General features: G+C 41.7%; 1 protein-coding gene across 3 annotated transcripts in view; it reads left to right on the forward strand.

Moving 5' to 3' along the window:
- The window catches only part of LOC126283989 (scoloptoxin SSD14-like), a 399,534-nt gene that overhangs the window by 282,416 nt on the left and 92,179 nt on the right, over positions 1 to 24,939 (forward strand). For all 3 annotated transcript variants that reach the window (XM_049982525.1, XM_049982532.1, XM_049982515.1), the window contains one exon: positions 8,870 to 8,942. In XM_049982525.1, the coding sequence (XP_049838482.1) occupies positions 8,929 to 8,942 (14 nt within the window). In that variant the 5' untranslated portion in view covers positions 8,870 to 8,928. The remainder of the gene's footprint in view (positions 1 to 8,869; positions 8,943 to 24,939) is intronic.

Below are 24,939 nucleotides of genomic sequence, written 5' to 3' on the forward strand. Positions count from 1 at the left end.
GTAGCTTACGGATTGTGGGGGAGGCTTCCTATTGTACCACTATCTTTACCTCTCTTTTTCAACAAAATAAAAAAGCGAAATAAGGTAATCTTTTGTTAACTAAATAAGGTAGGACCCGCTCGAAGAACGAATGACGAATTTGTTCTCGGCATTTTGACACAAACTTTTCCAAAAGTGTTGGATAATATACAGTATTGCCGGTGCGTCAACAACTGACGATCAGTGTATCTACTAGCATGAGCTCTTTGATATATGAGTTTCAGCTTCACATTATAAATGAGACGATGTCTCAAGTGATGTCACGTAAACCTGCTTAACGTAATATCTGAATGCTGGGACCTGTTTTCATCAATTTTCTAGTGTAACTGACACAAAGCATGAGACTGTTAACAGAGTTAACACCGTTTCTTAAATAACTAATCTGGTGAGATTTCAGTGCGACAAACAGAGAACCGCATAATCTAGAAATCACTTCACTCGGCTTGTCCCAGGCTAGAATACTCACCTTCTGAAGCCGAGAGTAAGCCAGCGAGAGCCCCCACTGAGATTCTCCGTATTTTCACAGATCGTGGCTCCGTCGGAGGACAAAGCTTCCTTTGTGTTGTCAAGCAACGTGATGCGAACTTCCTCCGCGAGGTATCTGAGCTCCCATCTCGTTCTGCGCACCTCTGTAATGCCATTTACAACAGGTAACACGTTGCGGTACGCTTTTTCACTCTCGTAAGATTAATCCGGCAACATCTCCGTACCTAAAGTTGTGTACTTTATATCTGAGTAGTAATAGGGAGATGCACAAGCAAAGACTGGTTTACACAGCAGCGAACAGAGGATTCTCTATGGTGTAAACGGTGAGCGAACGCGATCGAACTGTATTCGGTCGTGTAAACGGTGAGCGAACGCGATCGAACTGCATTCGGTCGTGTTTGGTTTGCATTGGCTAATGTTCGCTCGTGGACCACTGGTTGAAGGTCTTTTAGCGAACCGACAAAGAAAGCTCACGTTCTCTGCGTTTCGGCGCTAGCAGTACAGAAAGTTTTTTCGTCTGCTTTCTTCTCTACCTCTGTACTAATATCTATAGATGCTTCTGGAACCAAAGAGATCCATACCACAACTGCCGAACCACATGAGAAAGACTATAAATTCGTTAGATGCTTGCATCAGGCGGGAACGGAGTGAATAAACTTAAGCTTCGCGTTTCTTTCTGTTACAATGGAAAAACACAATAAATTTGCTTGAAAGTAAACAAGTACAGTAGTAATTATTATGCTGATTACAATTAAAAATATATGAAAGACCTGGAATCATTCTCAAAGCTTACATTCATTAGAGCCTAATTACATGGGTAACGTATGACGGTTATATTAGAGATTGTTTGTAATAAATAAAAATGGTTTCATGACATTATTCTTTCTTTCTATTCTATAACAAACTACTGTAACCTCCCAACAAATAAATTCAGTAGCTCCCCAATAAAAATGTGACTAACCTCCCAATAAAAATGTGTATAACCTTTCAAAACAAATCTCGTAATGTAACCTTTCAATAGTTAACTAACTGTGAATCTTAACTGGTAAATCTGGACGTCAGCAGTGCTGCGTCATAGCCCTGAAAAATCATTCTGATTAAACTGAAAATTCTTACCTCAATAATGTCGCCGGATAACGAGTATATATCTGCTCCTATAAGAAATTTTTCTGGCACAGCCCACTACAATGCTGGCCACTAGATTCTGTTATGTGTGAAAAACTACTGATTTTCTTTACGGTAATCTGCATGAGTAGGGACAGGAGATCATCATCATCATCATCATCATTTAAGACTGATTATGCCTTTCAGCGTTCAGTCTGGAGCATAGCCCCCTTATCAAATTCCTCCATGATCCCCTATTAATTGCTAACATTGGTGCCACTTCTGATGTTAAACCTATTACTTCAAAATCATTCTTAACCGAACCCAGGTACCTTCTCCTTGGTCTGCCCCGACTCCTCCTACCCTCTACTGCTGAACCCATGAGTCTCTTGGGTAACCTTGCTTCTCCCATGCGTGTAACATGACCCCACCATCTAAGCCTGTTCGCTTTGACTGCTACATCTGTAGAGTTCATTCCCAGTTTTTCTTTGATTTCCTCATTGTGGACACCCTCCTGCAATTGTTCCCATCTACTAGTACCTGCAAATCATCCTAGCCACTTTCATCCGTACGAGATCGGGTTGACGGAGGAGATAGAGAAGATCCAAAGAAGAGCGGCGCGTTTCGTGACAGGGTTATTTGGTAACCGTGATAGCGTTACGGAGATGCTTAGCAAACTCAAGTGGCAAACTCTGCAAGACAGGCGCTCTGCATTGCGGTGTAGCTTGCTCCCCAGGTTTCGAGAGGGTGCGTTTCTGGATGAGGTATCGAATATATTGCTTCCCCCTACTTATACTTCCCGAGGAGCTCACGAATGTAAAATTAGAGAGATTAGAGGGCGCACAGAGGCTTTCAGACAGTCGTTCTTTCCGCGAAACATACGAGACTGGAACAGGAAAGAGAGGTAATGACAGTGGCACGTTGAGTGCCCTCCGCCACACACCGTTGGGTGGCTTGCGGAGTATAAATGTAGATGTAGATGTAGATGTAGACATATCCGTAACCTCAACCTTGTTGATAAGGTAATCTGAATCTAGCCAGGTTTCGCTCCCATACAACAAAGTTGGTCGAAAGATTCAGCGGTGCACAGATAACTTAGTCTTGGTACTGAGTTCCTTCTTGCAGAAAAGAGTGGATCGTAGCTGAGCGCTCACTGCATTGGCTTTGCCATACCTCGCTTCCAGTTCTTTCACTATGTTGCCATCCTGTGAGAATATGCATCCTAAGTACTTGAAACCGTCCACCTGTTCCAACTTTGTTCCTCCTGTTTGTCACTCAATCCGTTTATATTTCTTTCCTACTGACATTACTTTCGTTTTGGAGATGGTAATTTTCATACCATAGTCCTTACATTTCTGATCTAGCTCTGAAATATTACTTTGCAAACTTTCAATCGAATCTGCCATCACAACTAAGTCATCCGCATATGCAAGACTGCTTATTTTGTGATCACATATCGTAATCTCACCCAGCCAGTCTATTGTTGAGATGAATGACTGTCAAAAGTGATCATTATAAGAAAAATTATTATTGAAGGATTTTTGAAAACATTTACATTGGACATTGATATAACAGTAGCACAAAAATCAGTTGTAGCAATTAACATACGCGCGCGGCAATAAAGAACAATAATGTTTTGCTTTTACCTTATACTACATCGCTCAGGCACCGCCATCGTTCTCCACGACCGTCCTTGGTAATTCCATAATTCTATTGCTCTTCTCGAGCTGCAAAACACCACTACTGGACTGCATTGTCCGACCTCGACAACGGCTCTCTACGAGCGACCTGACCAAGCCGTCCGACTGCGAGCTACTACTACTGCTACTGCCGACACTGCCCTCTGGTCTGCGATTCTGCAGGGTGGTCCATTGATAGTGACCGGGCAAAATATCTCACGAAATAAGCATCAAATGAAAAAAACTACAAACAACGAAACTCGTCTAGCTTGAAGGGCGAAACCAGGTGGCGCTTATGTTTGGCCCGCTAGATGGCGCTGCATAGGTCAAACGGATATCAACAGCGTTTTTAAAAAATAGGAACCCCCATTTTTATTACATATTCGTGTAGTACGTAAAGAAATATGAATGTTTTAGTTGGACCACTTTTTTCGCTTTGTGATAGATGGCACTGTAATAGTCACAAACGTGTAAGTACGTGGTATCACGTAACATTCCGCCAAAGCGGATGGTATTTGCTTCGTGATACATTACCCGTGCTAAAATGGACCGTTTACCAACTGCGGGAAAGCTCGATATCGTGCTGATGTATGGCTATTGTGATCAAAATGCCCAACGGACCTGTGCTATGTATGCTGCTCGGTATACTGGACATTATCCAAGTGTTTGCCGGCTAGTTACATTATTTAAGGAAACAGGAAGTGTTCAGCCACATGTTAAACGTCAACCTCGACCTGAAACAAATAATGATGCCCACGTAGGTGTTTTAGCTCCTGACACGGCTAATCCGCACATCTGTAGCAGACAAATTGCGCGAGAATCGCGAATCTCAAAAACGTCGGTGTTGAGAATGCTACATCAACATCGATTGCACCCGTACCATATTTCTATGCACCAGGAATTGCATGGCGGCGACTTTGAACGTCATGTACAGTTCTGTCACTGGGCACAAGAGAAATTACGTGACGATGACAGATTTTTTGCACGCGTTCTATTTGGCGACGAAGCGTCATTCACCAACAGCGGTAACGTAAACCGGCATAATATGCACTATTGGGCAACGAAAAATCCACGATGGCTGCGACAAGTGGAGCATCAGCGACATTGGCGGGTTAATGTATGGTGCGGCATTATGGGAGGAAGTATACTTGCCCCCATTTTATCGATGGCAATCTAAATGGTGCAATGTATGCTGATTTCCTACGTAATGTTCTACCGATGTTACTACAAGATGTTTCACTGCTTGTCAGAAGGGCGATGTACTTCCAACATGATGGATGTCCGGCACATAGCTTGCGTGCGGTAGAAGCGGTATTAAATAGCATATTTCATGACAGGTGTATTGGTCGTCGAAGCACCATACCATGGCCCGCACGTTCACCAGATCAGACGTCCGCGGATTTCTTCCTGTGGGAAAAGTTGAAGGATATTTGCTATCGTGATCCACCGACAACGCCTGACAACATGCATCAGCGCATTGTCAATGCATGTGCGATCATTACGAAGGCGAACTACTCACCGTTGAGAGGAATGTCTTTACCCGTGTTGCCAAATGCATTGAGGTTGACAGATATCATTTTGAGCATTTATTGCATTAATGTGGTATTTACAGGTAATCGCGCTGTAACAGCATGCGTTCTCAGAAATGATAAGTTAACTAAGGTATATGTATCAAATTGGAACAACCAAAATAAAATGTTCAAACATACCTATGTTCTGTATTTTAATTTAAAAAACCTACCTGTTACTAACTGTTTGTCTAAAATAGTGAGCCATATGTCTGTGACTATTACAGCGCCATCTATCACAAAGTGAAAAAAGTGATCCAACTAAAAAATTCATATTTCTTTACGTACTTCACGAATATGTAATAAAAAATAGGGGTTCCTATTTAAAAAACGCAGTTGATATTCGTTTGACCTATGGCAGCGCGGCTTGTCCCGGCGGAGGTTCGAGTCCTCCCTCGGGCGTGGGTGTATGTGTTTGTCCTTAGGATAATTTAGGTTAAGTAATGTGTAAGCTTAGAGACTGATGACCTTAGCAGTTAAGTCCCGTAAAATTTCACACACATTTGAACACATATTTTTGAACCGATGGCATCGCCATCTAGCGGGCCAACGATAGCGTCATCTGGTTTCCCCCTTCAAGCTAGACAGGTTCCGTTCTTTGAAATTTTTCGTTTGACGCTTTCCTCATAAGATATTTAGCCCCGTCACGATCAATGGACCACCCTGTACTGTAGGTTAAATATCGCTGGCAGCGCGTGAGCAATCCATCGAAGTTACATTTTCTCGAGTGCGCTAGCAATTAATTCCTCAGTCATGGATCTCTTACACTACGTAGCAGATATTACGAATTAGCCTATGTGACAGATGGTATGGTTGTGGTAAGTTCCTACGAGACCAAACTGCTGAGGTCATCGATCCCTAGGCTAACACATTACTTAATCTAACTTAAACTAGCTTACGCTAATTACAACACACACACACTTATGACCAAGGGAAGATCGAACATCTGACGAGGGGAGCTGCGCGAACTGTGGCAAGGCGCCTGTGACCATGCAGTTACACTGCGCAGCACATCGTGTGTACATTTTACGTATGATTAACTACACACTCCAAGGGAAAAAAATGACGCACCACGAAGGAGCTATGTAAATTGGTCACCGACTGATGTTCATGCAGGTATCGACGGAAAATGCAAAATGGTAAACTTCGGTGGCCAGTGTGTAAGGGATTCGCAATCCCACGAACATACACTACTCGCCATTAAAGTTGCTACACCAAGAAGAAATGCAGATGATACACGGGTATTCATTGGACAAATATATTATACTAGAACCGATATGTGATTACATTTACACGCAATTTGGGTCCATAGATCTTGAGAAATCAGTATCCCGAACACCCACCTCTGACCTTGATACGCCTGGGGATTGGGGCAACAGAGCTTGGATGGTGTGCACAGGAACAGCTGTCCATGCAGTTTCAACACGATACCACAGTTCATCAAGAGTAATGACTGGCGTATTGTGACGAGACAGTTCCTCGACCACCATTGACCATACGTTTTCAATTAGAGAGAGATCTGGAGAATGTGCTGGACAGGGCAGCAGTCGAACATTTTCTGTATCCAGGAAGGCTCGTACAGGACCTGCAACATGCGATCGTGCATTATCCTGCTGAAATTAAGGGTTTCGCAGGGATCGAATGAAGGGTAGAGCCACTGGTCGTAACACACCTGAAATGTAACGTCCGCAGTTCAAAGTGCATCAATGCGAACAAGATGTGACCAAGACGTGTAAACAACGGCACCCCATACCATCAAGCCGAGTGATACGCCAATATGGAGATGACGAAACACGCTTCCAATGTGCGTTCACCGCGATGTCACCAAACACGAATGCGACAATCATCATGCTGTAACCAGAACCTGAATTCATCCGAAAAAATGACGTTTTGCTGTAGTGCACCCAGGTTCGTCGTTGAGTACACCATCGCAGGCGCTCCTGTGTGTGATGCAGCCTCAATGGTAACCGCATCCACGGTCTCCGAGCTGAAAGTCCGTGCTACTGCAAACGTTGTCAGTCTGTCAGTGCAGATGGTTGTTTTCTTGTAAACATCCCCATCTGTTAACTCAGGGATTGAGACGTGGCTGCACGATCCGTTACAGCCATGAGGATAAGATGCCTGTCATCTTGACTGCTAGTGACACGTGGCTGTTGGGATCCAACACGGAGTTCCGTATTACCCTCCTGAACCCACCGATTCCATATTCTGCTAACAGTCATTGGATCTCGACCAACGCGAGCAGCAATGTCGCGATACGATAAACCGCAATCGCGATAAGCTACAATCCGACCTTCATCAAAGTTGGAAATGTGATGGTACGCATTTCTCCTCCATACACGAAGCATCACAACAACTTTTCACCAGACAACGCCGGTCAACTGCTGTGTGTGTATGTGAAATCATTTGGAAACTTTCCTCATGTCATCACGTTGTAGGTGTCGCCACCGGCGAAGACAACCTTTTGTGAATGCCCTGAAAAGCTGATCATTTGCATATCACAGCATCTTCTTCCTGTCGGTTAAATTTCGCTTCTGTAGCATGTCATGTTCGTGCTGTAGCAATTTTAATGGCCAGTAGTGTAATTTGTACATATGGTTACATGTTCAACATTTCTAATTTCTTTAAGAAAAAAGATATACAGATGTCAGTTATTAGCTGCTACTGACCACCTTCTACACATTACAACAATAGAAGTTGCTCTATGGAACAGAAGGTGTTGTTAAGGAGAACCTTTCTCAGTTTGTTTTCAAATTTTACTTTGCTGTCTGTCAGACATTTTATATCACTGGATAAGTGATAAAAAAGTTTTCTTGCAGCATTGGGCACCCCTTTTTGTGGTAAAGACAACCTTCATATGGAGTAATGAATGTCATTTTTGCTCCTGGTATCGTAATTATGTATATCACCGTTCCTTTTGAACTGTAATGGACTGTTTTCCACATGCTTCATGAGGAAATAAATATACTGTGTAGCAGTAGTCAGAATGCCCAGGTGATCGTGTGTGAACACCACATATTATTCTCACAACACGTTTTTGAGAAACGAAGCCTTTCTTTCTGAAAGATCAGTTGCCCCCGAAAATTATTTCACTCGACATTATTGAATGAAAATGTGCAAAATACGAAAGTTTACTGATTTGTATCTCTCCTAGGTTTGCAATGACTCTAAGTGCAAATGTGGCTGAACCAAATTGTTTTAGGAGTTCCAAAAGTGCTTTTCCCAGTTCGAATTCTCATCGATATGGACGCCTATGAAATTTTGAAGTTTCCATCCTATTTATTATTTCCTTACCATATGTTATACTTATCACTGCTTTAGTACCCTAGAAGTACAAAACTGAATACGTTACGTATTTTTAAAATTTGGGGTGAGACGATTCGCAGAAGACCAGTCTATGATGCTTTTAAGAACGTCGTTTACCTTTTCTTCTGCTTCTGTATCAATGCCTGCTTTCATTCACTTCTAGTGTTATCTTTAAAAAGGACTAATTCTGCGTGTTGTATATTGGACTGAAGATCGTTTACATTTATGAGAAGCAATAGTGGACCTAAGACTGAGCCTTGGGGAACCCCATAGGTGATTGCTCCCCAGTTAGAATTACGTTCCCGCACTACATTAGTTGAATTAATAAGTAAAACTGTCTCCATTCTTTTTGTCGGATGTGACATTATCCATTGATATGCCACACCATCAATCCCATAAAATTTCAACTCGTCTAAAAGAACCGGCGCTATTTTATCATTTATGCTTGTAAAATCTGGTAGGTGAAAACGTAAATGGTCTTCTCAGGATAGATGGATATTTCTGATGGCCCCAATGTAAGCATAAGCCTAGAGGAGCCTTTATCCAGTAGTGGACGTAACATTATTGATATTGATTATGATGGTGAATCACCAGATGCCAAAAATGATGTCAAGATTTTGCTGACTAATAAAATATAAATAAATAAGTGTAACGAATATTAAGACGTTCTCTTTCTTTTCTTTGCAGGTGTACCGCAGAAGTGCGGAATATCGTTGTTTTGACTACGTTCTGCCGCTCTAGTCAACATGTTTCTTGGCAGGTAAGTAATCAGCCACTTCCTGTCGAATACAAATTTCATTTTTCCTTTGTTTAAAAACCGAAAACGATGTGTTAAGCTCTTATGCCTAAATGGTGCGCAGCAACTTTCGACACCTCCTCAGAGCCAGTAACCTTTAACTATTAAGCTATGATTTGTTCTTCCTTTATGCACGTCTCTGGAGTATGGTTGTACAATTTCTTTCACTTCCTAAGACATTTCGTCTTTCTCCAGATCGAGCAAAGTGGCATGTGATAGTGTACTGGTTTCGTTTTGGGGAGAACAGCAGTTCAACTCCCTGTCTGGCCACACAAATTTAGGTTTCCTGTGATTTCCCTAAACTAGATACGACAAATGCTGCGATGGTTTCTTTGAAAAGGCACGACCTACTTCCTTCTCCATCCTTACCCGATCAGTGCTTGTCATCGCCTCTAATGAACTCGACGTCTAGGGGACATTACATCCTAATCTTCCTTCCCCCTACTTGCGCCAGTATTCCTTCATTCTCGCTCTCCTTGCACGCTCTTCTTCCGAGAAAACTACTCGTATTCTTCTTATTTTCTCTTCGCATAGATCCAACAAAGCCGTTTTTTTCTGCTCTCAGCCACTCTCTGTTTCCTATTTGTGTCTTTACTAATCCCACACTTCTCATCAAGTTATACTTCTGCCGTTGTCTAAATACTGTCTCCTTTGTAGCTCTTCCTTTAATTTCTCTCAACCCTTCTCTGTTCCCTGTCTGTTTCTTTAGTAATCCCTCACTTCTCTTCATCATGTTATACTTCTGCCAGCCGAGGGATTTGTGTTTTCGGTTTTACTTGTAATATCATTATACATTGCCTTACACACGATTTTTCTTTGTTTGTTTGCAGTGTCCAGCTGCATGCGATAAATACTTGATCATTTTTAAAAATGAGGTAGCCTAATTTAAGCCTAGTCCTTAGATAGCCTGAACTATTTCCGCAAGTGAAATTGTGATGGCCCATATCTTTCTGCCATTTTTGGATTAATTCACCCATCATATAATTGCTCAAAATAGGTGTGAGGTCATCTCCTTGTGCTTGGCCTGTCCCTTCTTTTATTTGGTTATATTTTTTATTTGTTGACATTTGGTGTATCGACCATATTAGCCAGCACCATATTACATAGATCGTACTTCAGGTGATTAAAAATAATTGTAATAAATATGTAGCATATAGTAGGTGATATCAGATCATACTAACACATCATGATAACTAAAATGGTACTAGTGCTGTAATTTGTTCTGTAATGAAATTACTAACTTATCTTCTGGTTCTATGATGCATTCCATATGTACAGGGTTATTGCAAACGATTGAAGCGATTTCACAGCTCTACAATAACTTTATTATTTGAGATTTTTTCACAATGCTTTGCACACACATACAAAAACTCAAAACGTTTTTTTAGACATTCACAAATGTTCGATATGTGCCCTTTTAGTGATTCGGCAGACATCAAGCCGATAATCAAGTTCCTCCCATACTCGGCACAGCATGTCCCCATCAATGAGATCGAAAGCATCATTGATGCGAGCTCACAGTTGTGGCACGTTTCTTGGTAGAGGAGGTTTAAACACTGAATCTTTCACATAGCCCCACAGAAAGAAATTGCATGGGGTTAAGTCGGGAGAGCATGGAGGCCATGACATGAATTGCTGATCGTGATCTCCACCACGACCGATCCATCGGTTTTCCAATCTCCTGTTTAAGAAATGCCGAACATCATGATCGAAGTGCAGTGGAGCATCATCCTGTTGAAAGATGAAGTCGGCGCTGTCTGTCTCCAGCTGTGGCATGAGCCAATTTTCCAGCATGTCCAGATACACATGTCCTGTAACGTTTCTTTCACAGAAGAAAAAGGGGCCGTAAACTTTAAACCGTGAGATTGCACAAAACACGTTAACTTTTGGTGAATTGCGAATTTGCTGCACGAATGCGTGAGGATTCTCTATCGCCCAGATTCGCACATTGTGTGTCTGTTCACTTCACCATTAAGAAAAAAATGTTGCTTCATCACTGAAAACACGTTTCGCACTGAACGCATCCTCTTCCATGAGCTGTTGCAACCGCGCCGAAAATTCATGGCGTTTGACTTTGTCATCAGATGTCAGGGCTTCTAGCTATTGTAAACGGTAAGGCTTCTGCTTTAGCCTTTTCCGTAAGATTTTCCAAACCATCGGCTGTGGTACGTTTAGCTCCCTGCTTGCTTTATTCGTCGACTTCCGCGGGTTACGCGTGAAACTTGCCCGCACGCGTTCAACTGTTTCTTCGCTCACTGCAGGCCGACCCATTGATTTACCCTTACAGAGGCATCCAGAAGCTTTAAACTGCGCATACCATGGCCGAATGGAGTTAGCAGTTGGTGGATCTTTGTTGAACTATGTCCTGAAGTGTCGTTGCACTGTTATGACTGACTGATGTGAGTGCATTTCAAGCACGACATACGCTTTCTCGGCTCCTGTCACCATTTTGTCTCACTGCGCTCACGAGCGCTCTGGCGGCAGAAACCTGAAGTGCAGCCTCAGCCGAACAAAACTTTATGAGTTTTTCTACGTATCTGTAGTGTGTCGTGACCATATGTCAATGAATGGAGCTACAGTGAATTTATGACATCGCTTCAATCATTTGTAATAGCTCTGTATATATGGCACTATGTCATACATAACAGACAGTGCAAGGGCTAGAACAGAAGCACATCCTGAAGACAGACTGTTATGTTTTCTGATTACAGTTGGTACTGTGTCGCGCTTTCTTACATCTCTCCGTAACACAATATGATTTTCATCTAGCCTGCCTTCTACCAGTCTTTCTGTTCTTCTGTATATATTTCGTATTAGTATATTACAACCAAGCATTATTAAAGTGATAGTTCGGTAATATGTGCACCTGTCAACACCTGCTGCCTTTGAAATTCGTACTAAGGAAGGACCGATAGTTACTGTTTTGCGCGCTAGGCGTCAATGCAGAGCGATATCAAACGCTTTCCAAAAGTCAAACAGCAACTTCGTTGGTGTTGTCTGCTACCTTTCTAGATATCATGAGCGAATTCAGCAAACCGAGCGTTGAAGGTCACTCTTTGGGGAAACCACCTTGTTTTTTAAGGAGAAGATTTTTCTTTCTTCAAAAAATCCATAATATGCAAGCTTAAAGCATGTTCCATGTTCCTACTACATATTAACGTCAGCGATATAGGTCCATAGTTATGTGCATCTTTCATACGACCTTTTCCAAATCGCTCGGTATCCTTCATTACCCCAGCCACACACGATAAACTGCTGCTTGCAAGGCAGCAAGTTCACACATCGTATGTATTGTCAGGACTACCAGAGGACATCACATTTGGCATTTACCCCCGCCCCCTTAGCCATTAGCTGCCTTTCTTTGGGATCCTAATAAGGCACTAAAAATGAACGAAATCTAGTGAATGTGGAAATGGGTTATCCTTTCTTTTAAAATAACTACTACGAGGGGCAGTCAAATGAAAGCGAGACATATGCAAACAAATGGGTAGAGTGTTTATTATTTCAAAAGTAATCGTCACAACTGTTAATACATTTATCCCATTGTGAGACAAGACGGTCAATGCTTCATTGGAAAATGTGTACACTAGCCTACGGTTGCACGATAACTAAACATGATCGCATATGCCTTATGAAATTTTACAGTAAGTAAAGCTGTCATTACCAAAGGAAAATAACGCCGGTTGGTTGGGGGAAAGTAAACAACATGCTCTTCTGAAGGGAGAAGCTATTTTAAATATCAGCTAAATACTGATGATAATTTTGAAATGGGTGGAATATAGTGCAGTCGCTTTCGAACCGCACTGTGGTTGGGTGGGGGGGGGGGGAGGGGGAAGGGTACCACGGGTAATATTTACCACAAAAATTACTGATAACACAAAGAAAACACTGACTACCTAAAAAGAAGGGATAACTAAACGGTCACGAGCCTGCTAGGGCAATGATGTCCAGAATCTTTAGAAAGGTAATGGCAAAGAATTTTAAGCAAATAATCACTGGCGTCTCAACAGAAGGGAGTCACGCTTTTCCACAGCACAACAGTCCAGGAGAAAATGAATGAATCAGAAAGCACAGAGTTTGCAGTTACTTATTCTGAAATACTAAATTTTGAAAGTAAAATTAAATGAAGCTACTGGTTAAATGAATGACAGGCTTAACTTAAACTTTGTTATGCAAAAAAATTACTTTCAGTAACCTCAGTGCAACGTAGTGCAAAATTTAGAAAAAGGCACACAATTTACTTTTGATTATTGAAAGACTGAACCAAATTTACTTTAAGCAAATGAGCAATTAATTTTACTTTTAAAATAACAACAGCATAACATAACATACCAAGCCAGCTAAGTCACTCGCTAAGCTAAATACAGAATAAATGAAATTGCGCAATCTTAATTTGTGCTGTATCTTTCGTTATTAATTTTACCAGAGAAATTTTAGTTTGCTTTAAGTAGCCTTTGTCATGCAATACAAGAATGAACAGTTACTGAGGCAGAAAATTTAGACTGAAACTGGTCATTAGCAAACACACAAAACTGGCAGTAAATATTTAATCAGTTTTCATATTCTTTCGACACTCGGTGATTGTATGGAAAGGAAAAGGTGATACTGACTGAGGACAATGACAACACTGGTGCCCTACAAGTTTTAACTATTGCAAGTTATTATTTAAGTTATTCGTACTTCGTGAAAGAAAATCAACTGGGCAAAGCCCCTACATTTCTTTATATGTCATTCAACAGTCCTACGATGTTGTAGCTGTGCGGACGACGAAGAATGTAGCCGACGACAATGCTGAGCTGCCTCTGTTGCCGCTTCAGGTGTTCGATGTGAATCCCGAGTCGTCTCCAGAGCCACGGATAACTATCAACAGGCAATAGTTGGAACTGCAGCTTCCTCCGCTGGTGCACTCCAACCACGCTCGCAATACTCGCGGGTTATCAAATCAGGCGCGTCTACTCTGGCTCGAGTACAACTGCACGCCACGGCGGCGGGAGCGCCAAACAAAACACTTCCTCACTCTTTCATGACTCGAGCGGCTCTGCCTCCTCTCCGCTCGCAACGCGGCACAGACTCTCTGTTTGGACTCTGCTACTCACTCCAACTGCCATCTAGTGGCAGCTTCAAATTGGGCAGGTCAGACTGTCCAGTATAGTCTGCTCCCTGTCGGAAGAATTTGCAAACCTATGTGCGGAAGTGGATCTCCCAGGTCCTTTGTGCACACAGGAAGAATTAGCCGTTGTAACGGCCGAGCAGGTAGCTGTGAGACCACGTAGCGGACGGGCGTGCATGTCTTCCAGCTAAGCCATGGGCCGCAGTTGACGCTGGCTGTGCAAGTTGTAACGTTTCATGTAATAAACACTTATAACATACAACTTGTTCCGTCTAGTTATTGTGAGTGGAAACAAGGGGAGGACAGTAAGTCCTCTCGTACTATACATTCACAGTGAAGTTGCCAGCACGGAAGAAAGAGCCCGCGCGCACACTCTGCATACACAAAGATAAACAACGGCACAGCTACTACCATTTTGTCATTGCTGTCGATACATTTCAATATAGTTCCCTTGGCTGTTACCCAGCAGTTTACAATATTTTCATTATAATTACGAGTATGTACAGTCAAAACTAAATACACTAGTACATCGATTAGAAATCCTTGGGTAACAGAAGAGATACTGAATTTAATTGATGAAAGGAGAAAATACAACAATGCAGTAAGTCAAGCAAGCAAAAGGAATACAAACGTCTCAAAAATGAGATCGACAGGAAGTGAAAAATGGCTAAGCAGGGATGGCTAGAGGACAAATGTAAGAATGTAGAGGCTTATCTCACGAGGGTTAAGATAGATAGTGCCTACAGGAAAATTAAAGAGACCTTTGGAGAAAAGAGAGCCACTTGTATCAATATCAAGAGCTCAGATGGAAACCCAATTCTAAGCAAAGAAGGGAAAGCAGAAAGGTGGAAGGAGTATATAGAGGGTCTATATAGGGGCGATGTTCTTGAGGACAATATTAGGGAAATGGAAGAGAATGTAGATGAAGATGAAATGGGGGACACGATATTGCGTGAAGAGTTTGAAGAGCACTGTTAGACCTGAGTCGAAACAAGGGTCCAGGAGTAGACAACATTCCATTACAACTACTGATGGCCTTGGGACAGCCTTTCCTGACAAAACTCTACCATCCCATCTGGTGAGCAAGATGTATGAGACAGGCGAAATACCCTCAGACTTCAAGAAGAATATAATAATTCCAATCCCAAAGAAAGCTGTTGACAGATGTGAAAATTACCGAACTATCAGTTTAATAAGCCACAGCTGCAAAATACTAACGCGAATTCTTTACAGACGAATGGAAAAACTGGTAGAAGCTGACCTCGGGGAAGATCAGTGGATTCCGTAGACGCAATACTGACCCTACGACTTATCTCAGAAGAAAGATTAAGGAAAGGCAAACTTACGTTTGTAGCATTTGTAGACTTAGAGAAAGCTTTCGACAATGTTGACTGGAATACTCTCTTTCAAATTTTAAAGATGGGAGGGGTAAAATACAGGGAGCGAAAGGCTATTTGTACAGAAAGCAGGTGGCAGTTATAAGAGTAGAGGGACATGAAAGAGAAGCAGTGGTTGGGAAGGGAGTGAGAGAGGGTTGTAGCCTCTCCCCGATGCTGTTAAAAAGTTCGGATTAGGTATTAAAATCCATGGCGAAGAAATAAAAACTTCTGTCAGAGACAGCAAAGGACTGGGAGGAGCAGTTGAATGGAATGGATAGTGTCTTAAAAGGAGGATATAAGATGAACATCAACAAAAGCAAAACGATAATAATGGAATGTAGTCGAATTAAGTCAGGTGATGTTGAGGGAATAAGATTAGGAAATGAGACACTTAAAGTAGTAAAGGAGTTTTGCTATTGTGGGAGCAAAAGAACTGATGATGGTCGAAGTAGAGAAGATATAAAATGTAGACTGGCAATGGAAAGGAAAGCATTGCTGAAGAAGAGAAATTTGTTAACATTGAGAATGCATTTAAGTGTCAGGAAGTCGTTTCTGAAAGTATTTGTATGGAGTGTAGCCATGTATGGAAGTGAAACATGGACGATAAATAGTTTAGACAAGAAGAGAATAGAAGCTTTCGAAATGTGGTGCTGCAGAAGAATGCTGAAGATTAGATGGGTAGATCACATAACTAATGAGGAGCTATTGAATACAATTGGGGAGGAGTTTGTGGCATAACTTGACAAGAAGAAGGGATCGGTTGGTAGGACATGTTCTGAGGCATCAAGGGATAACCAATTTGGTACTGGAGGGCAGATGGGAGATGAAGAAGCTTGCACAGGATAGAGTAGCATGGAGAGCTGCATCAAACCAGTCTCAGGACTGAAGACCACCACCACAACAACAACATCGATTACGTATTAAATATAGTTTCTGTAATACAGCTTACAGCTTCATTATCAAAAGTACTGTGCGAGTTATCAACAGATATTAAACGGCGAACATTTTGGATGGTGTAGAAGATATTTTATCTGCATTTATGGTGTTACAAGTTCAGTGAAGTGTTGTTCTTATTACAATCGGCAGCAAACCAACACCGACAACGATAGTTCAGGTATACATGCCGACGTCGCAAGCTGAAGATGAACAGATAGACAAAGTGTATGAGGATATTGAAAAGATAATGCAGTATGTTAAGAGGGACGAAAATCTAATAGTCATGGGCGACTGGAATGGAGTTGTAGGAGAAGGAACAGAAGAAAAGGTTACAGGAGATTATGGGCTTGGGGCAAGGAATGAAAGAGGAGAAAGACTAATTGAGTTCTGTAACAAGTTTCAGCTAGTAATAGCGAATACCCTGTTCAAGAATCACAAGAGGAGGAGGTATACGTGGAGAAGGCCGGGAGATACGGGAAGATTTCAATTAGATTACATCATGGTCAGACAGAGATTCCGAAATCAGATATTGGGCTGTAAGGCGTATAGACTCAGGTCACAGTTTATTAGTCTTGAGGAGCAGGGTGGAGCTTGAGACATTGGTCAGGAAGAATCACAGCGCAAATAAGTGGGATATGGAAGTACTAAGACGAGATAAGCTTGAAGTTCTTTAAGGCTATTGATACAGCAATAAGGAATAGCTCAGTAGGCAGTACAGTTCAAGAGGAACGGACGTCTCTAAAAAGGACAATCCCAGAAATTGGAAAGAAAAAAATAGATAAAAAGAAGATAACTGCGAAGAAACCATGGGTAACAAAAGAAATACTTCAGTTTATCGATGAAAGAAGGAAGTACAAAAATCCTCAGGATAATTCATAAATACAAGTCCCTGAGAAATGAAATAAACAGGAAGTGCAGGGAAGCTAAGACGAAATGGATGCATGAAAAACGTGACGAAATCGAAAAAGAAATTAATGTCGGAAGGACTGACTCAGCATAAAGACAAGTCAAAAAAAACTTTCGGTGAAATTAGCGGATAAGTGGAAAGGGTACGTTGAAGGCCTCTATGAGGGGGAAGGTGTGTCTGATGTGATAGATGAAGACGATTTAGAAGAGATGGGCGATCCAGTATTAGAATCAGAATTTAATAGAGCTCTGGAGGATTTAAGATCGAATAAGACGGAATTTCTAAAATCATTGGGGAAGTGGCAACAAAACGACTGTTCACGTTGGTGTGTGGAATGTATAAGTCTGGCGACATATCATCTGAATTTCGGATAAAATATCATACACACATTTCCGAAGACTGCAAGCGCCGACAAGTGCGAGAATTATCACACTATCAGCTTAACATCTTCCGCATCCAAGTTAATCACAAAAATAATATACAGAATAATGAAAAAGAAAATTAACAATGAAAAGAAAAATGACGATTAGTTTGTCTTTAGGCAAGGTAAAGGCACCAGGGCGCAACTCCGACGTTGCGGTTGATAATGGAAGCAAGACTAAAGAACAATCAATACACGTTCGCAGGCTGGGGTGGCCGAGCGGTTCTAGGCGCTACAGTCTGGAGCCGCGCGACTGCTACGGTCGCAGGTTCGAATCCTGCCTTGGGCATGGATGTGTGTGATGTCGTTAGGTTTAAGTAGTTCTAAGTTCTAGGGGCGTGATGACCTCAGAAGTTAAGTTCCATAGTTCTCAGAACCATTTGAACCATTTGAATCAAGACACGTTCATAGGATTTGTCGACCTGGAAAAAGCGTTCGACAATATAAAGTGGTGCAAGATGTTCGAAATTCTGAGAAAAACAGGGGTAAACTATAGGGAGAGACGAGTAATATACAAAATGTACAAGAGCAAAGAGAGGGAGAGTGGACGACCAAGAACGAGGTGTAAGCCAGGGATGTCGTCTTTGGAGCCTACTGTTCAATCTGTACGTCCAAGAAGCAATGATGGAAATAAAACGAAGATTCAGGATTGGAATTAAAATTCAAGGTGAAAGGATATCAATGATACGATTCGCTGATGACATTGCTATCCTCAGTGGAAGTGAAGGAGAATTACAGACTCTGCTGAATCAGATGAACAGTCCAGTGAGTACACAACATTGATTGAGAGTAAATCAAAGAAAGTCGAAAGTAATGAGAATCACCGGAAATGAGAAAAGCAAGGAACTTAACATCAGGATTGATGGTCACGAAGTAGATGAAGTTAAGGAATTCTACTACCTCGGCAGCAAAATAACTAGTGACGGACGGAGCAAGGGGGACATCAAAAGCAGACTAGCACTGGCAAAAACGGCATTCCTCGTCAAGAGAAATATACTAGCATCAAACATAGGCCTCAATTTGAGGAAGAAATTTAGGAGAATGTACGTTTGAAGCACAGCATTGTATGGTAGTGAAACATGAACTGTGGGAAAACAAGAACAGAAGACAGTCGAACCATTTGAGATGTGTTACTACCGATGAAAGGTGAAAATTATGTGGAATGAGAAAGTAAAGAAACGAGGAGGTTCTGCGCAGAATCGGAGAGGAAAGGAATGTGGTAAACATTATCAAAGGACATCTTTTAAGACCTCAGGGGATGACTTCCATGTTACTAAAACAAACTGCAGAGGGCAAAAACTGTAGAGGAAGATAGAGATTGGAATACATCCAGCAAATAATTGAGGATGCAGGCTGTAAGTGCTACTCTGAAATGAAGAGGCTTGCACAAGGAAGGAATTCATGGTGGGCGGCATCAAACCAGTCAGGAGATTGATGGCTTAAAAAAAATACCGGTACGGAGGCGTGTACCTTTTCCTCCGAAGCAAATCTGACGGCCACGACTGTTTTCTCCAGGGATCTTGAAAGATTGTAATCCTATGGGGAGAGATGGGGATTGTATGGAGGATACGTAAGAGTTTCCCAACAAAACATTTGCAGCGTTGTCGAAACAAGCTCAGCAACATGTGGACGGACCAAAGATGCTGTTTGTCAACCAGCTGTTCATTGACTTTATGGAACACCGTGCCACAGTTAGCGCACTGTGGTACGTGGACACTTTGCAAAAGTCCAAACGCCGAGGAATGTTCACGGATGGCATCATTCTGTTGTAGGATAAGGCTCGCCCACATGTTTCCAAGGTTGTTTCGACTACGCAGCAGACGTTTTGATACCTCGCATATCCTACATAACGTACCGATTCGTCCCTAGGGGATTTCCATATTTTTGGCTGTCGATTTGCATCGGAGGACGAGGTATACGCCTGAGTGTACTCGTGGTTCGGTAGGCAACCATAAACATTTTTCCGTGAAAAGACTAACCGTTTTGTCTCACAGTGGGATAAATGTATTAACAGTTATGACGATTAATTTTGAAATAATAAACGACTTTTTCTGCATCCGTCTAGTTTTCATTTGCTTGCCCCTTATCCGTAGACATCTCTGAGTAACAGACATTAATTGGTTCAAGTGGCTCTAAGCACTATGGGACTTAACATCTCAGGTCATCAGTCCCATGGACTTAGAACTACTTAAATCTAACTAACCTAAGGACATCACACACGTTCATGCTGGAGGCAGGATTCGAACCTGCGGCCGTAGCAGCAGGGCGGTTCCGGACTGAAGCGCGTAGAACCGTTCGACTACAGCGGCCGGCTAGACATTAATTCCTGAATCTTATACCAATACTAAATATTAAAAGAAGAAACAGTACGTTTCCATTAAAAAGAATTCCTGAGATCTTTAAAAGCCTTTAATAAAGCGGTAAGTACTAGACCTACTTTTATAGCTTCAACTAAAAAAGCAAAGAGTTTGTTGCCTATTAAACTGAGAGGAAAGAATAGAAATTTCAAATTCCTTTTATTTTAGTTTAATGTTCGAACTTTTCAAATCTATAATTTACAAATTATTTGACTTTTCATCGCAAAAATATCATCTATTTTCATATTGAAGTGTTAAATGTAAGCCACTCTTTAGCTGCATAAGCTGATGTGGTAAGTGAAGAAATGTCACCAATAAATTGTTACAGTACAGCAGTTGAAAACTGATGAAAATGGTCAACATGTTTAAGTACGCAATTGAAAGAAATCACAAATTTGTGCGTGATACGAAAGAGAAATATTCTGTTAACAAAATCATGTGTAATACCTACAGTTCAAAAGTACCTGTATTGACGATTTTTCCATGAGATAAGAACCTTATATTTAAGTTTTTCTAGGTATTAATTAGAATCTGAATCTGTTGATTTCAAAGAATCGCTTTCAAAGGACAAAACTGAAAATCCTCATAATCGGAGAGATGGCCCTTTGCAGTATAACGTAATGAGCTTTGTGGAGATCTTCCAGCAGGAAGAGTGGGCGCTAAGATCAAACCTCCTGTCCATTGATGTCAGAACCATCACAATTACATCAGTCTCAAGTGCCACCCACAGGCTTTTAGTTTTCCACCATCCTACTTCTGCAGATCATGAATATTACTTAGAAAGCTTGAAGCTCTTAATACGACTGTCCGTCAGGTCAAATCTCTCTTTTGGTGAGCAGATATCTGCACCTACAATAAAATAGGAAAAAATTATCTTAGAGGAGCGTTCGTCTCCAACTTCTGTAAGTTCTTCGTTAGACTCACAGATTAATTGCTTCTGCTCTCAGCTGGGAAGAAATTTCTTTTCTTTTTCAATGTCTGAATGAGATTAAAGCTTGCTTGCAAGCAGGTAAGCATCAATTGTCAATGTATTAAAACAATCTTGAGATCACATCTTCCTCAAAATCGGCCAATACTTCCAACTACACTCAAGCTCATAAATTAAGGATAATGCTAATACACGGTGAAACAACGCTCTGGTGGGCTATTTGCGGCTTTAAATCACCTCGAGGTGATTCTGCGTCACTCATGTCAGGAGTACAGACTAAAATAGCTGAGTGAGATGTTGCCTTTTAAGTTCATTTAAAATGTCCTCTTCAGTACGTGTTAATAACAGAGTAATGGACGTTAGTTTATCAGATAATGACACTTTATGAGTACTGTACACATTACACAAATTTAGCACTTGGGCGCGTCTGACACAAAAATGGGAAAAACCGACAGGTTAAAACCGATCTCGGTATTTTAATTCTGAATATCCGATATTTTTCGATGTTGGTTTGGTCTCGGCTATAAAAGGTACTATTATTTTTTGCCGATAATCGGGTATAAAACCGATATATCAGTTTTCCAAAGCAGTTGCTCTAAAACTTTTGGTTTTTAAATCAAACGTTTTTTATAAACGAGTTTGGTAGGAAGTTCTGTGGGTTCTTTGAGATTCGTATCGTCTTTGAACGATACTGATGGAAGATGTTAACTTACGGATCAGCACATGATACAACGGGTATTCGTGGGCAGACTGGATAGTAAATATTGGCCAATGAAACTGATTATTGAAGCTGTAACTACTGTAATGTAATTGTACGTGGCAAATACTGTATTTTGTCTAGTATCTAAACTGCTCATTTGAATATTTTGAAAGAGCATTTTGATTTTGTCAAAAAAAACTATGTTCAAATTCCATTAAAAAGTAAAGATATATTTAATTAAAATACGTATTTTTATTTAGAAATAATTAATGAAAAAGAACGCTAAAAATTTCAGACAAAAGCTTATAATTTGTCTGTAATTTCTATGAAATAATGAAACATAACGGAAGTCATGGCAACTGTAATAAATTAAAAACTTAAATTTGCAATAAAAAAATTAGTTGATCTGCTGCCTGTGTCTACGTAAAATGCCTTATTCGCCTGTAGACCTTGGAAATGGACAACTCAGTTCGAAAAATAAAGTCGTGTAACCCGTTTTCACTCTTTAGCACTGATTCGAATTTGTGGTATGAGTCTCGATTACACCATGAATTTTAAGCAGAGATTTAAAAAAATTACAATCTGTGGGAGAATAATGGTGAATTTAATGTACCGTCCCAGTCTTTGTTCGATATTCCACATTTATTTCTGGAAACCATAGCAATAAAAAACCGAATATCGGTTATTTTGAGTGGTGTTAATAGCTAGTTCAAACTGGGGATGAAAAGAAAAAATGGTACTACCGTAAACCGGTTGTGGTTGCAATAACCGCCATCCTTACTCTGACGCCCCTCTCAATTTGGTGTCGCTTGTGTCGCTTGTGTCGCTTGCTCCTTAAAACCGATCCTGAATGGGAGCCAACACGATGTTTGTGTCGTCGATAGCGGGCGTCGTAGGGAACGTCTCATGGCAAGTCCACTTTTTTGAGTTATCAATCTTCTGACTGGTTTGATGCAGCCCGCCACGAATTTCTTTCCTGCGCCAACCACTTCATCTTAGAGTGGCACTTGTTACCTACGTCCTCAGTTATTTGCTGTAAATATTCCAATCTCTGTCTTCCTTACAGTTTTTACCCTCTACAGCTTCCTGATAAATACACTAAGCAGATTCAGAAGGATGAAGGTTGCAGTAGGTACTGGGAGATGAAGAAGCTTGCATGGGATAGAGTAGCATGGAGAGGTGCATCAAACCAGTCTCTGGACTGAAGACCACAACAACGACAACAGGAGAACTATGTTACTAACAGAACTCAGTATGCTATACTGGACGGCGAATATTCAACAAAAACAAAAGTAGCAACGGATGCAGTCCCAAGGAAGCGTTATAGAACCCCTACCGTTCTCAAAAGGCACAAATGATTTATCAGACAAGAGCACTAGCAGATTATTCCCTGAGAGAGCTGTTGTCCACGACAATGAGGAAATCAAGAAAAACTTGGACAAAATTTTCACTTAGCGTAATGAACGGTCAACTGCCTTGCCACAGTGGATACACCGGTTCCCGTGGAAACACCGAAGTCAGGCGCTGTTGGGCGTGGCCAGCACTTGGATGGGTGGCCATCCAGCCGCCATGCGCTGTTGTCATTTTTCGGGGTGCACTCAGCCTCGTGATGCCAATTGAGGGGCTACTCGACCGAATAGTAGCGGCTTCGGTCAAGAATACCATCATAGACCAGGAGAGCGGTGGTCTGATCCCACGCCCCTCCTATCTGTATCCTCCTCTGAGGATGACACGGCGGTCAGATGGTCCCGGTAGGCCACTCGTGGCCTGAAGACGGAGTAATGAACGGTACATACAGATCCTGTATGATTTTAAATGGAATCTTATACCATTCTTCCTGCAAAATAGTGGTAAGCTCAGATAATGTCGATGGAGGTGCATAACACTCACATACCCTCCTTTCCAAAGTCGACCACAAAGGCTCAACAATACTGAGATCTGGTGACTCTGGCGGCCCGGGAAGATGCGGCAGTTCATCCTCGTGCTCACAAAACCAGTGCTGGACCAAGTGAGCTGTGTAAACAGGGGCATTGTCGTGTTGGAACACAAGATCACCATTGAGGAACAAATATTGTACCATGTGAAGGACCTGATCAGCCAAAATGGTACACATTCGTTGGCAGTTACACGACCTTTCAGATTGACAATGGGGTCCAAGGAACATCATGACACGACTACCCAAATGATCACGGAACCCCCCATCATGTTTCACTCTTGGGACGTAAATTCTGCATATCTCTACCCCATGACTTTTGTCACCTGAGTGTGTACTCTTCGCTTGGTTGCTCTTGCAGTTAAAGAATTCTGAAATACGTCTAAGTTGTCATAATAGGCTCTATTTCCTGCTTGTATCATTTCTCTAACACAATAGTGTCCAAAATTGAAGCAACAAACGGTAATTTTGCAAGGATGCCTTTATTTTGCCACAAATCATTATAAACAGGTGTCAGTATAACAGGAACCCTGTAAAGGATAAAGAACATAAACAACTTCAACATGAATAACGGCAGACAAAAATGTTCTCCGTTTTTCTCATCTTAACGGATTCGCACACGGATTTCAACAACTGGTTAACGTGTTCAGTATGAAGTGTGAACATCTCTGGCAGCAATACAGGCCTGAAAACGATGGAGCATGCTGTGGATGATGTCATCAACCTTATTGCGAGGCAATAACGCCCATTCTTCCTGCAGAGCTGCTCACAAGTCTTGGAGGGTGGTTGGTGGTTGCTGGTGCGATGCAGCCCGTCTGCCTGGTGCATCCCAGACGTGGTCTATGGGATTCAAATCGAGAGAGCGAGCAGGCTACGCCATGCGTACTATAACTTCAGTTCCCAACAAAACATCAGCCAGCTGTGCTTATGAGGTCGAGCAATACCATCCGTCACTACGAAGCCTGGGCCCACAGCACCTCGCAAGAACCGCACATTAGGTCCTAAGATTTGGTCACACCACCTGACAGCGGTTAAGCCTTGCCCATTCATCCGTACAAATTCATGATGAGGTGTTCGAGTGGTCAACATGATCCCTGCCAACATCATTAGAGATCCTCCTCTATCTCGGTCTCTTTCCACAATGTTTTGGTCCCGAAATCGTGTTCCACATTCCCTCCAGATTTAATTTGCCGTGAATCACTCTCCAGACCAAATCGGGACTCATATGTAAAAGAACATCGGCCCACTGTTCGACCATCCAGATGACATGTTGACGACTCCACTCTAGAA

Source organism: Schistocerca gregaria, chromosome 1 (assembly GCF_023897955.1).
Source record: "Schistocerca gregaria isolate iqSchGreg1 chromosome 1, iqSchGreg1.2, whole genome shotgun sequence".
Classification (NCBI taxonomy): Eukaryota; Metazoa; Arthropoda; class Insecta; order Orthoptera; family Acrididae; genus Schistocerca; species Schistocerca gregaria.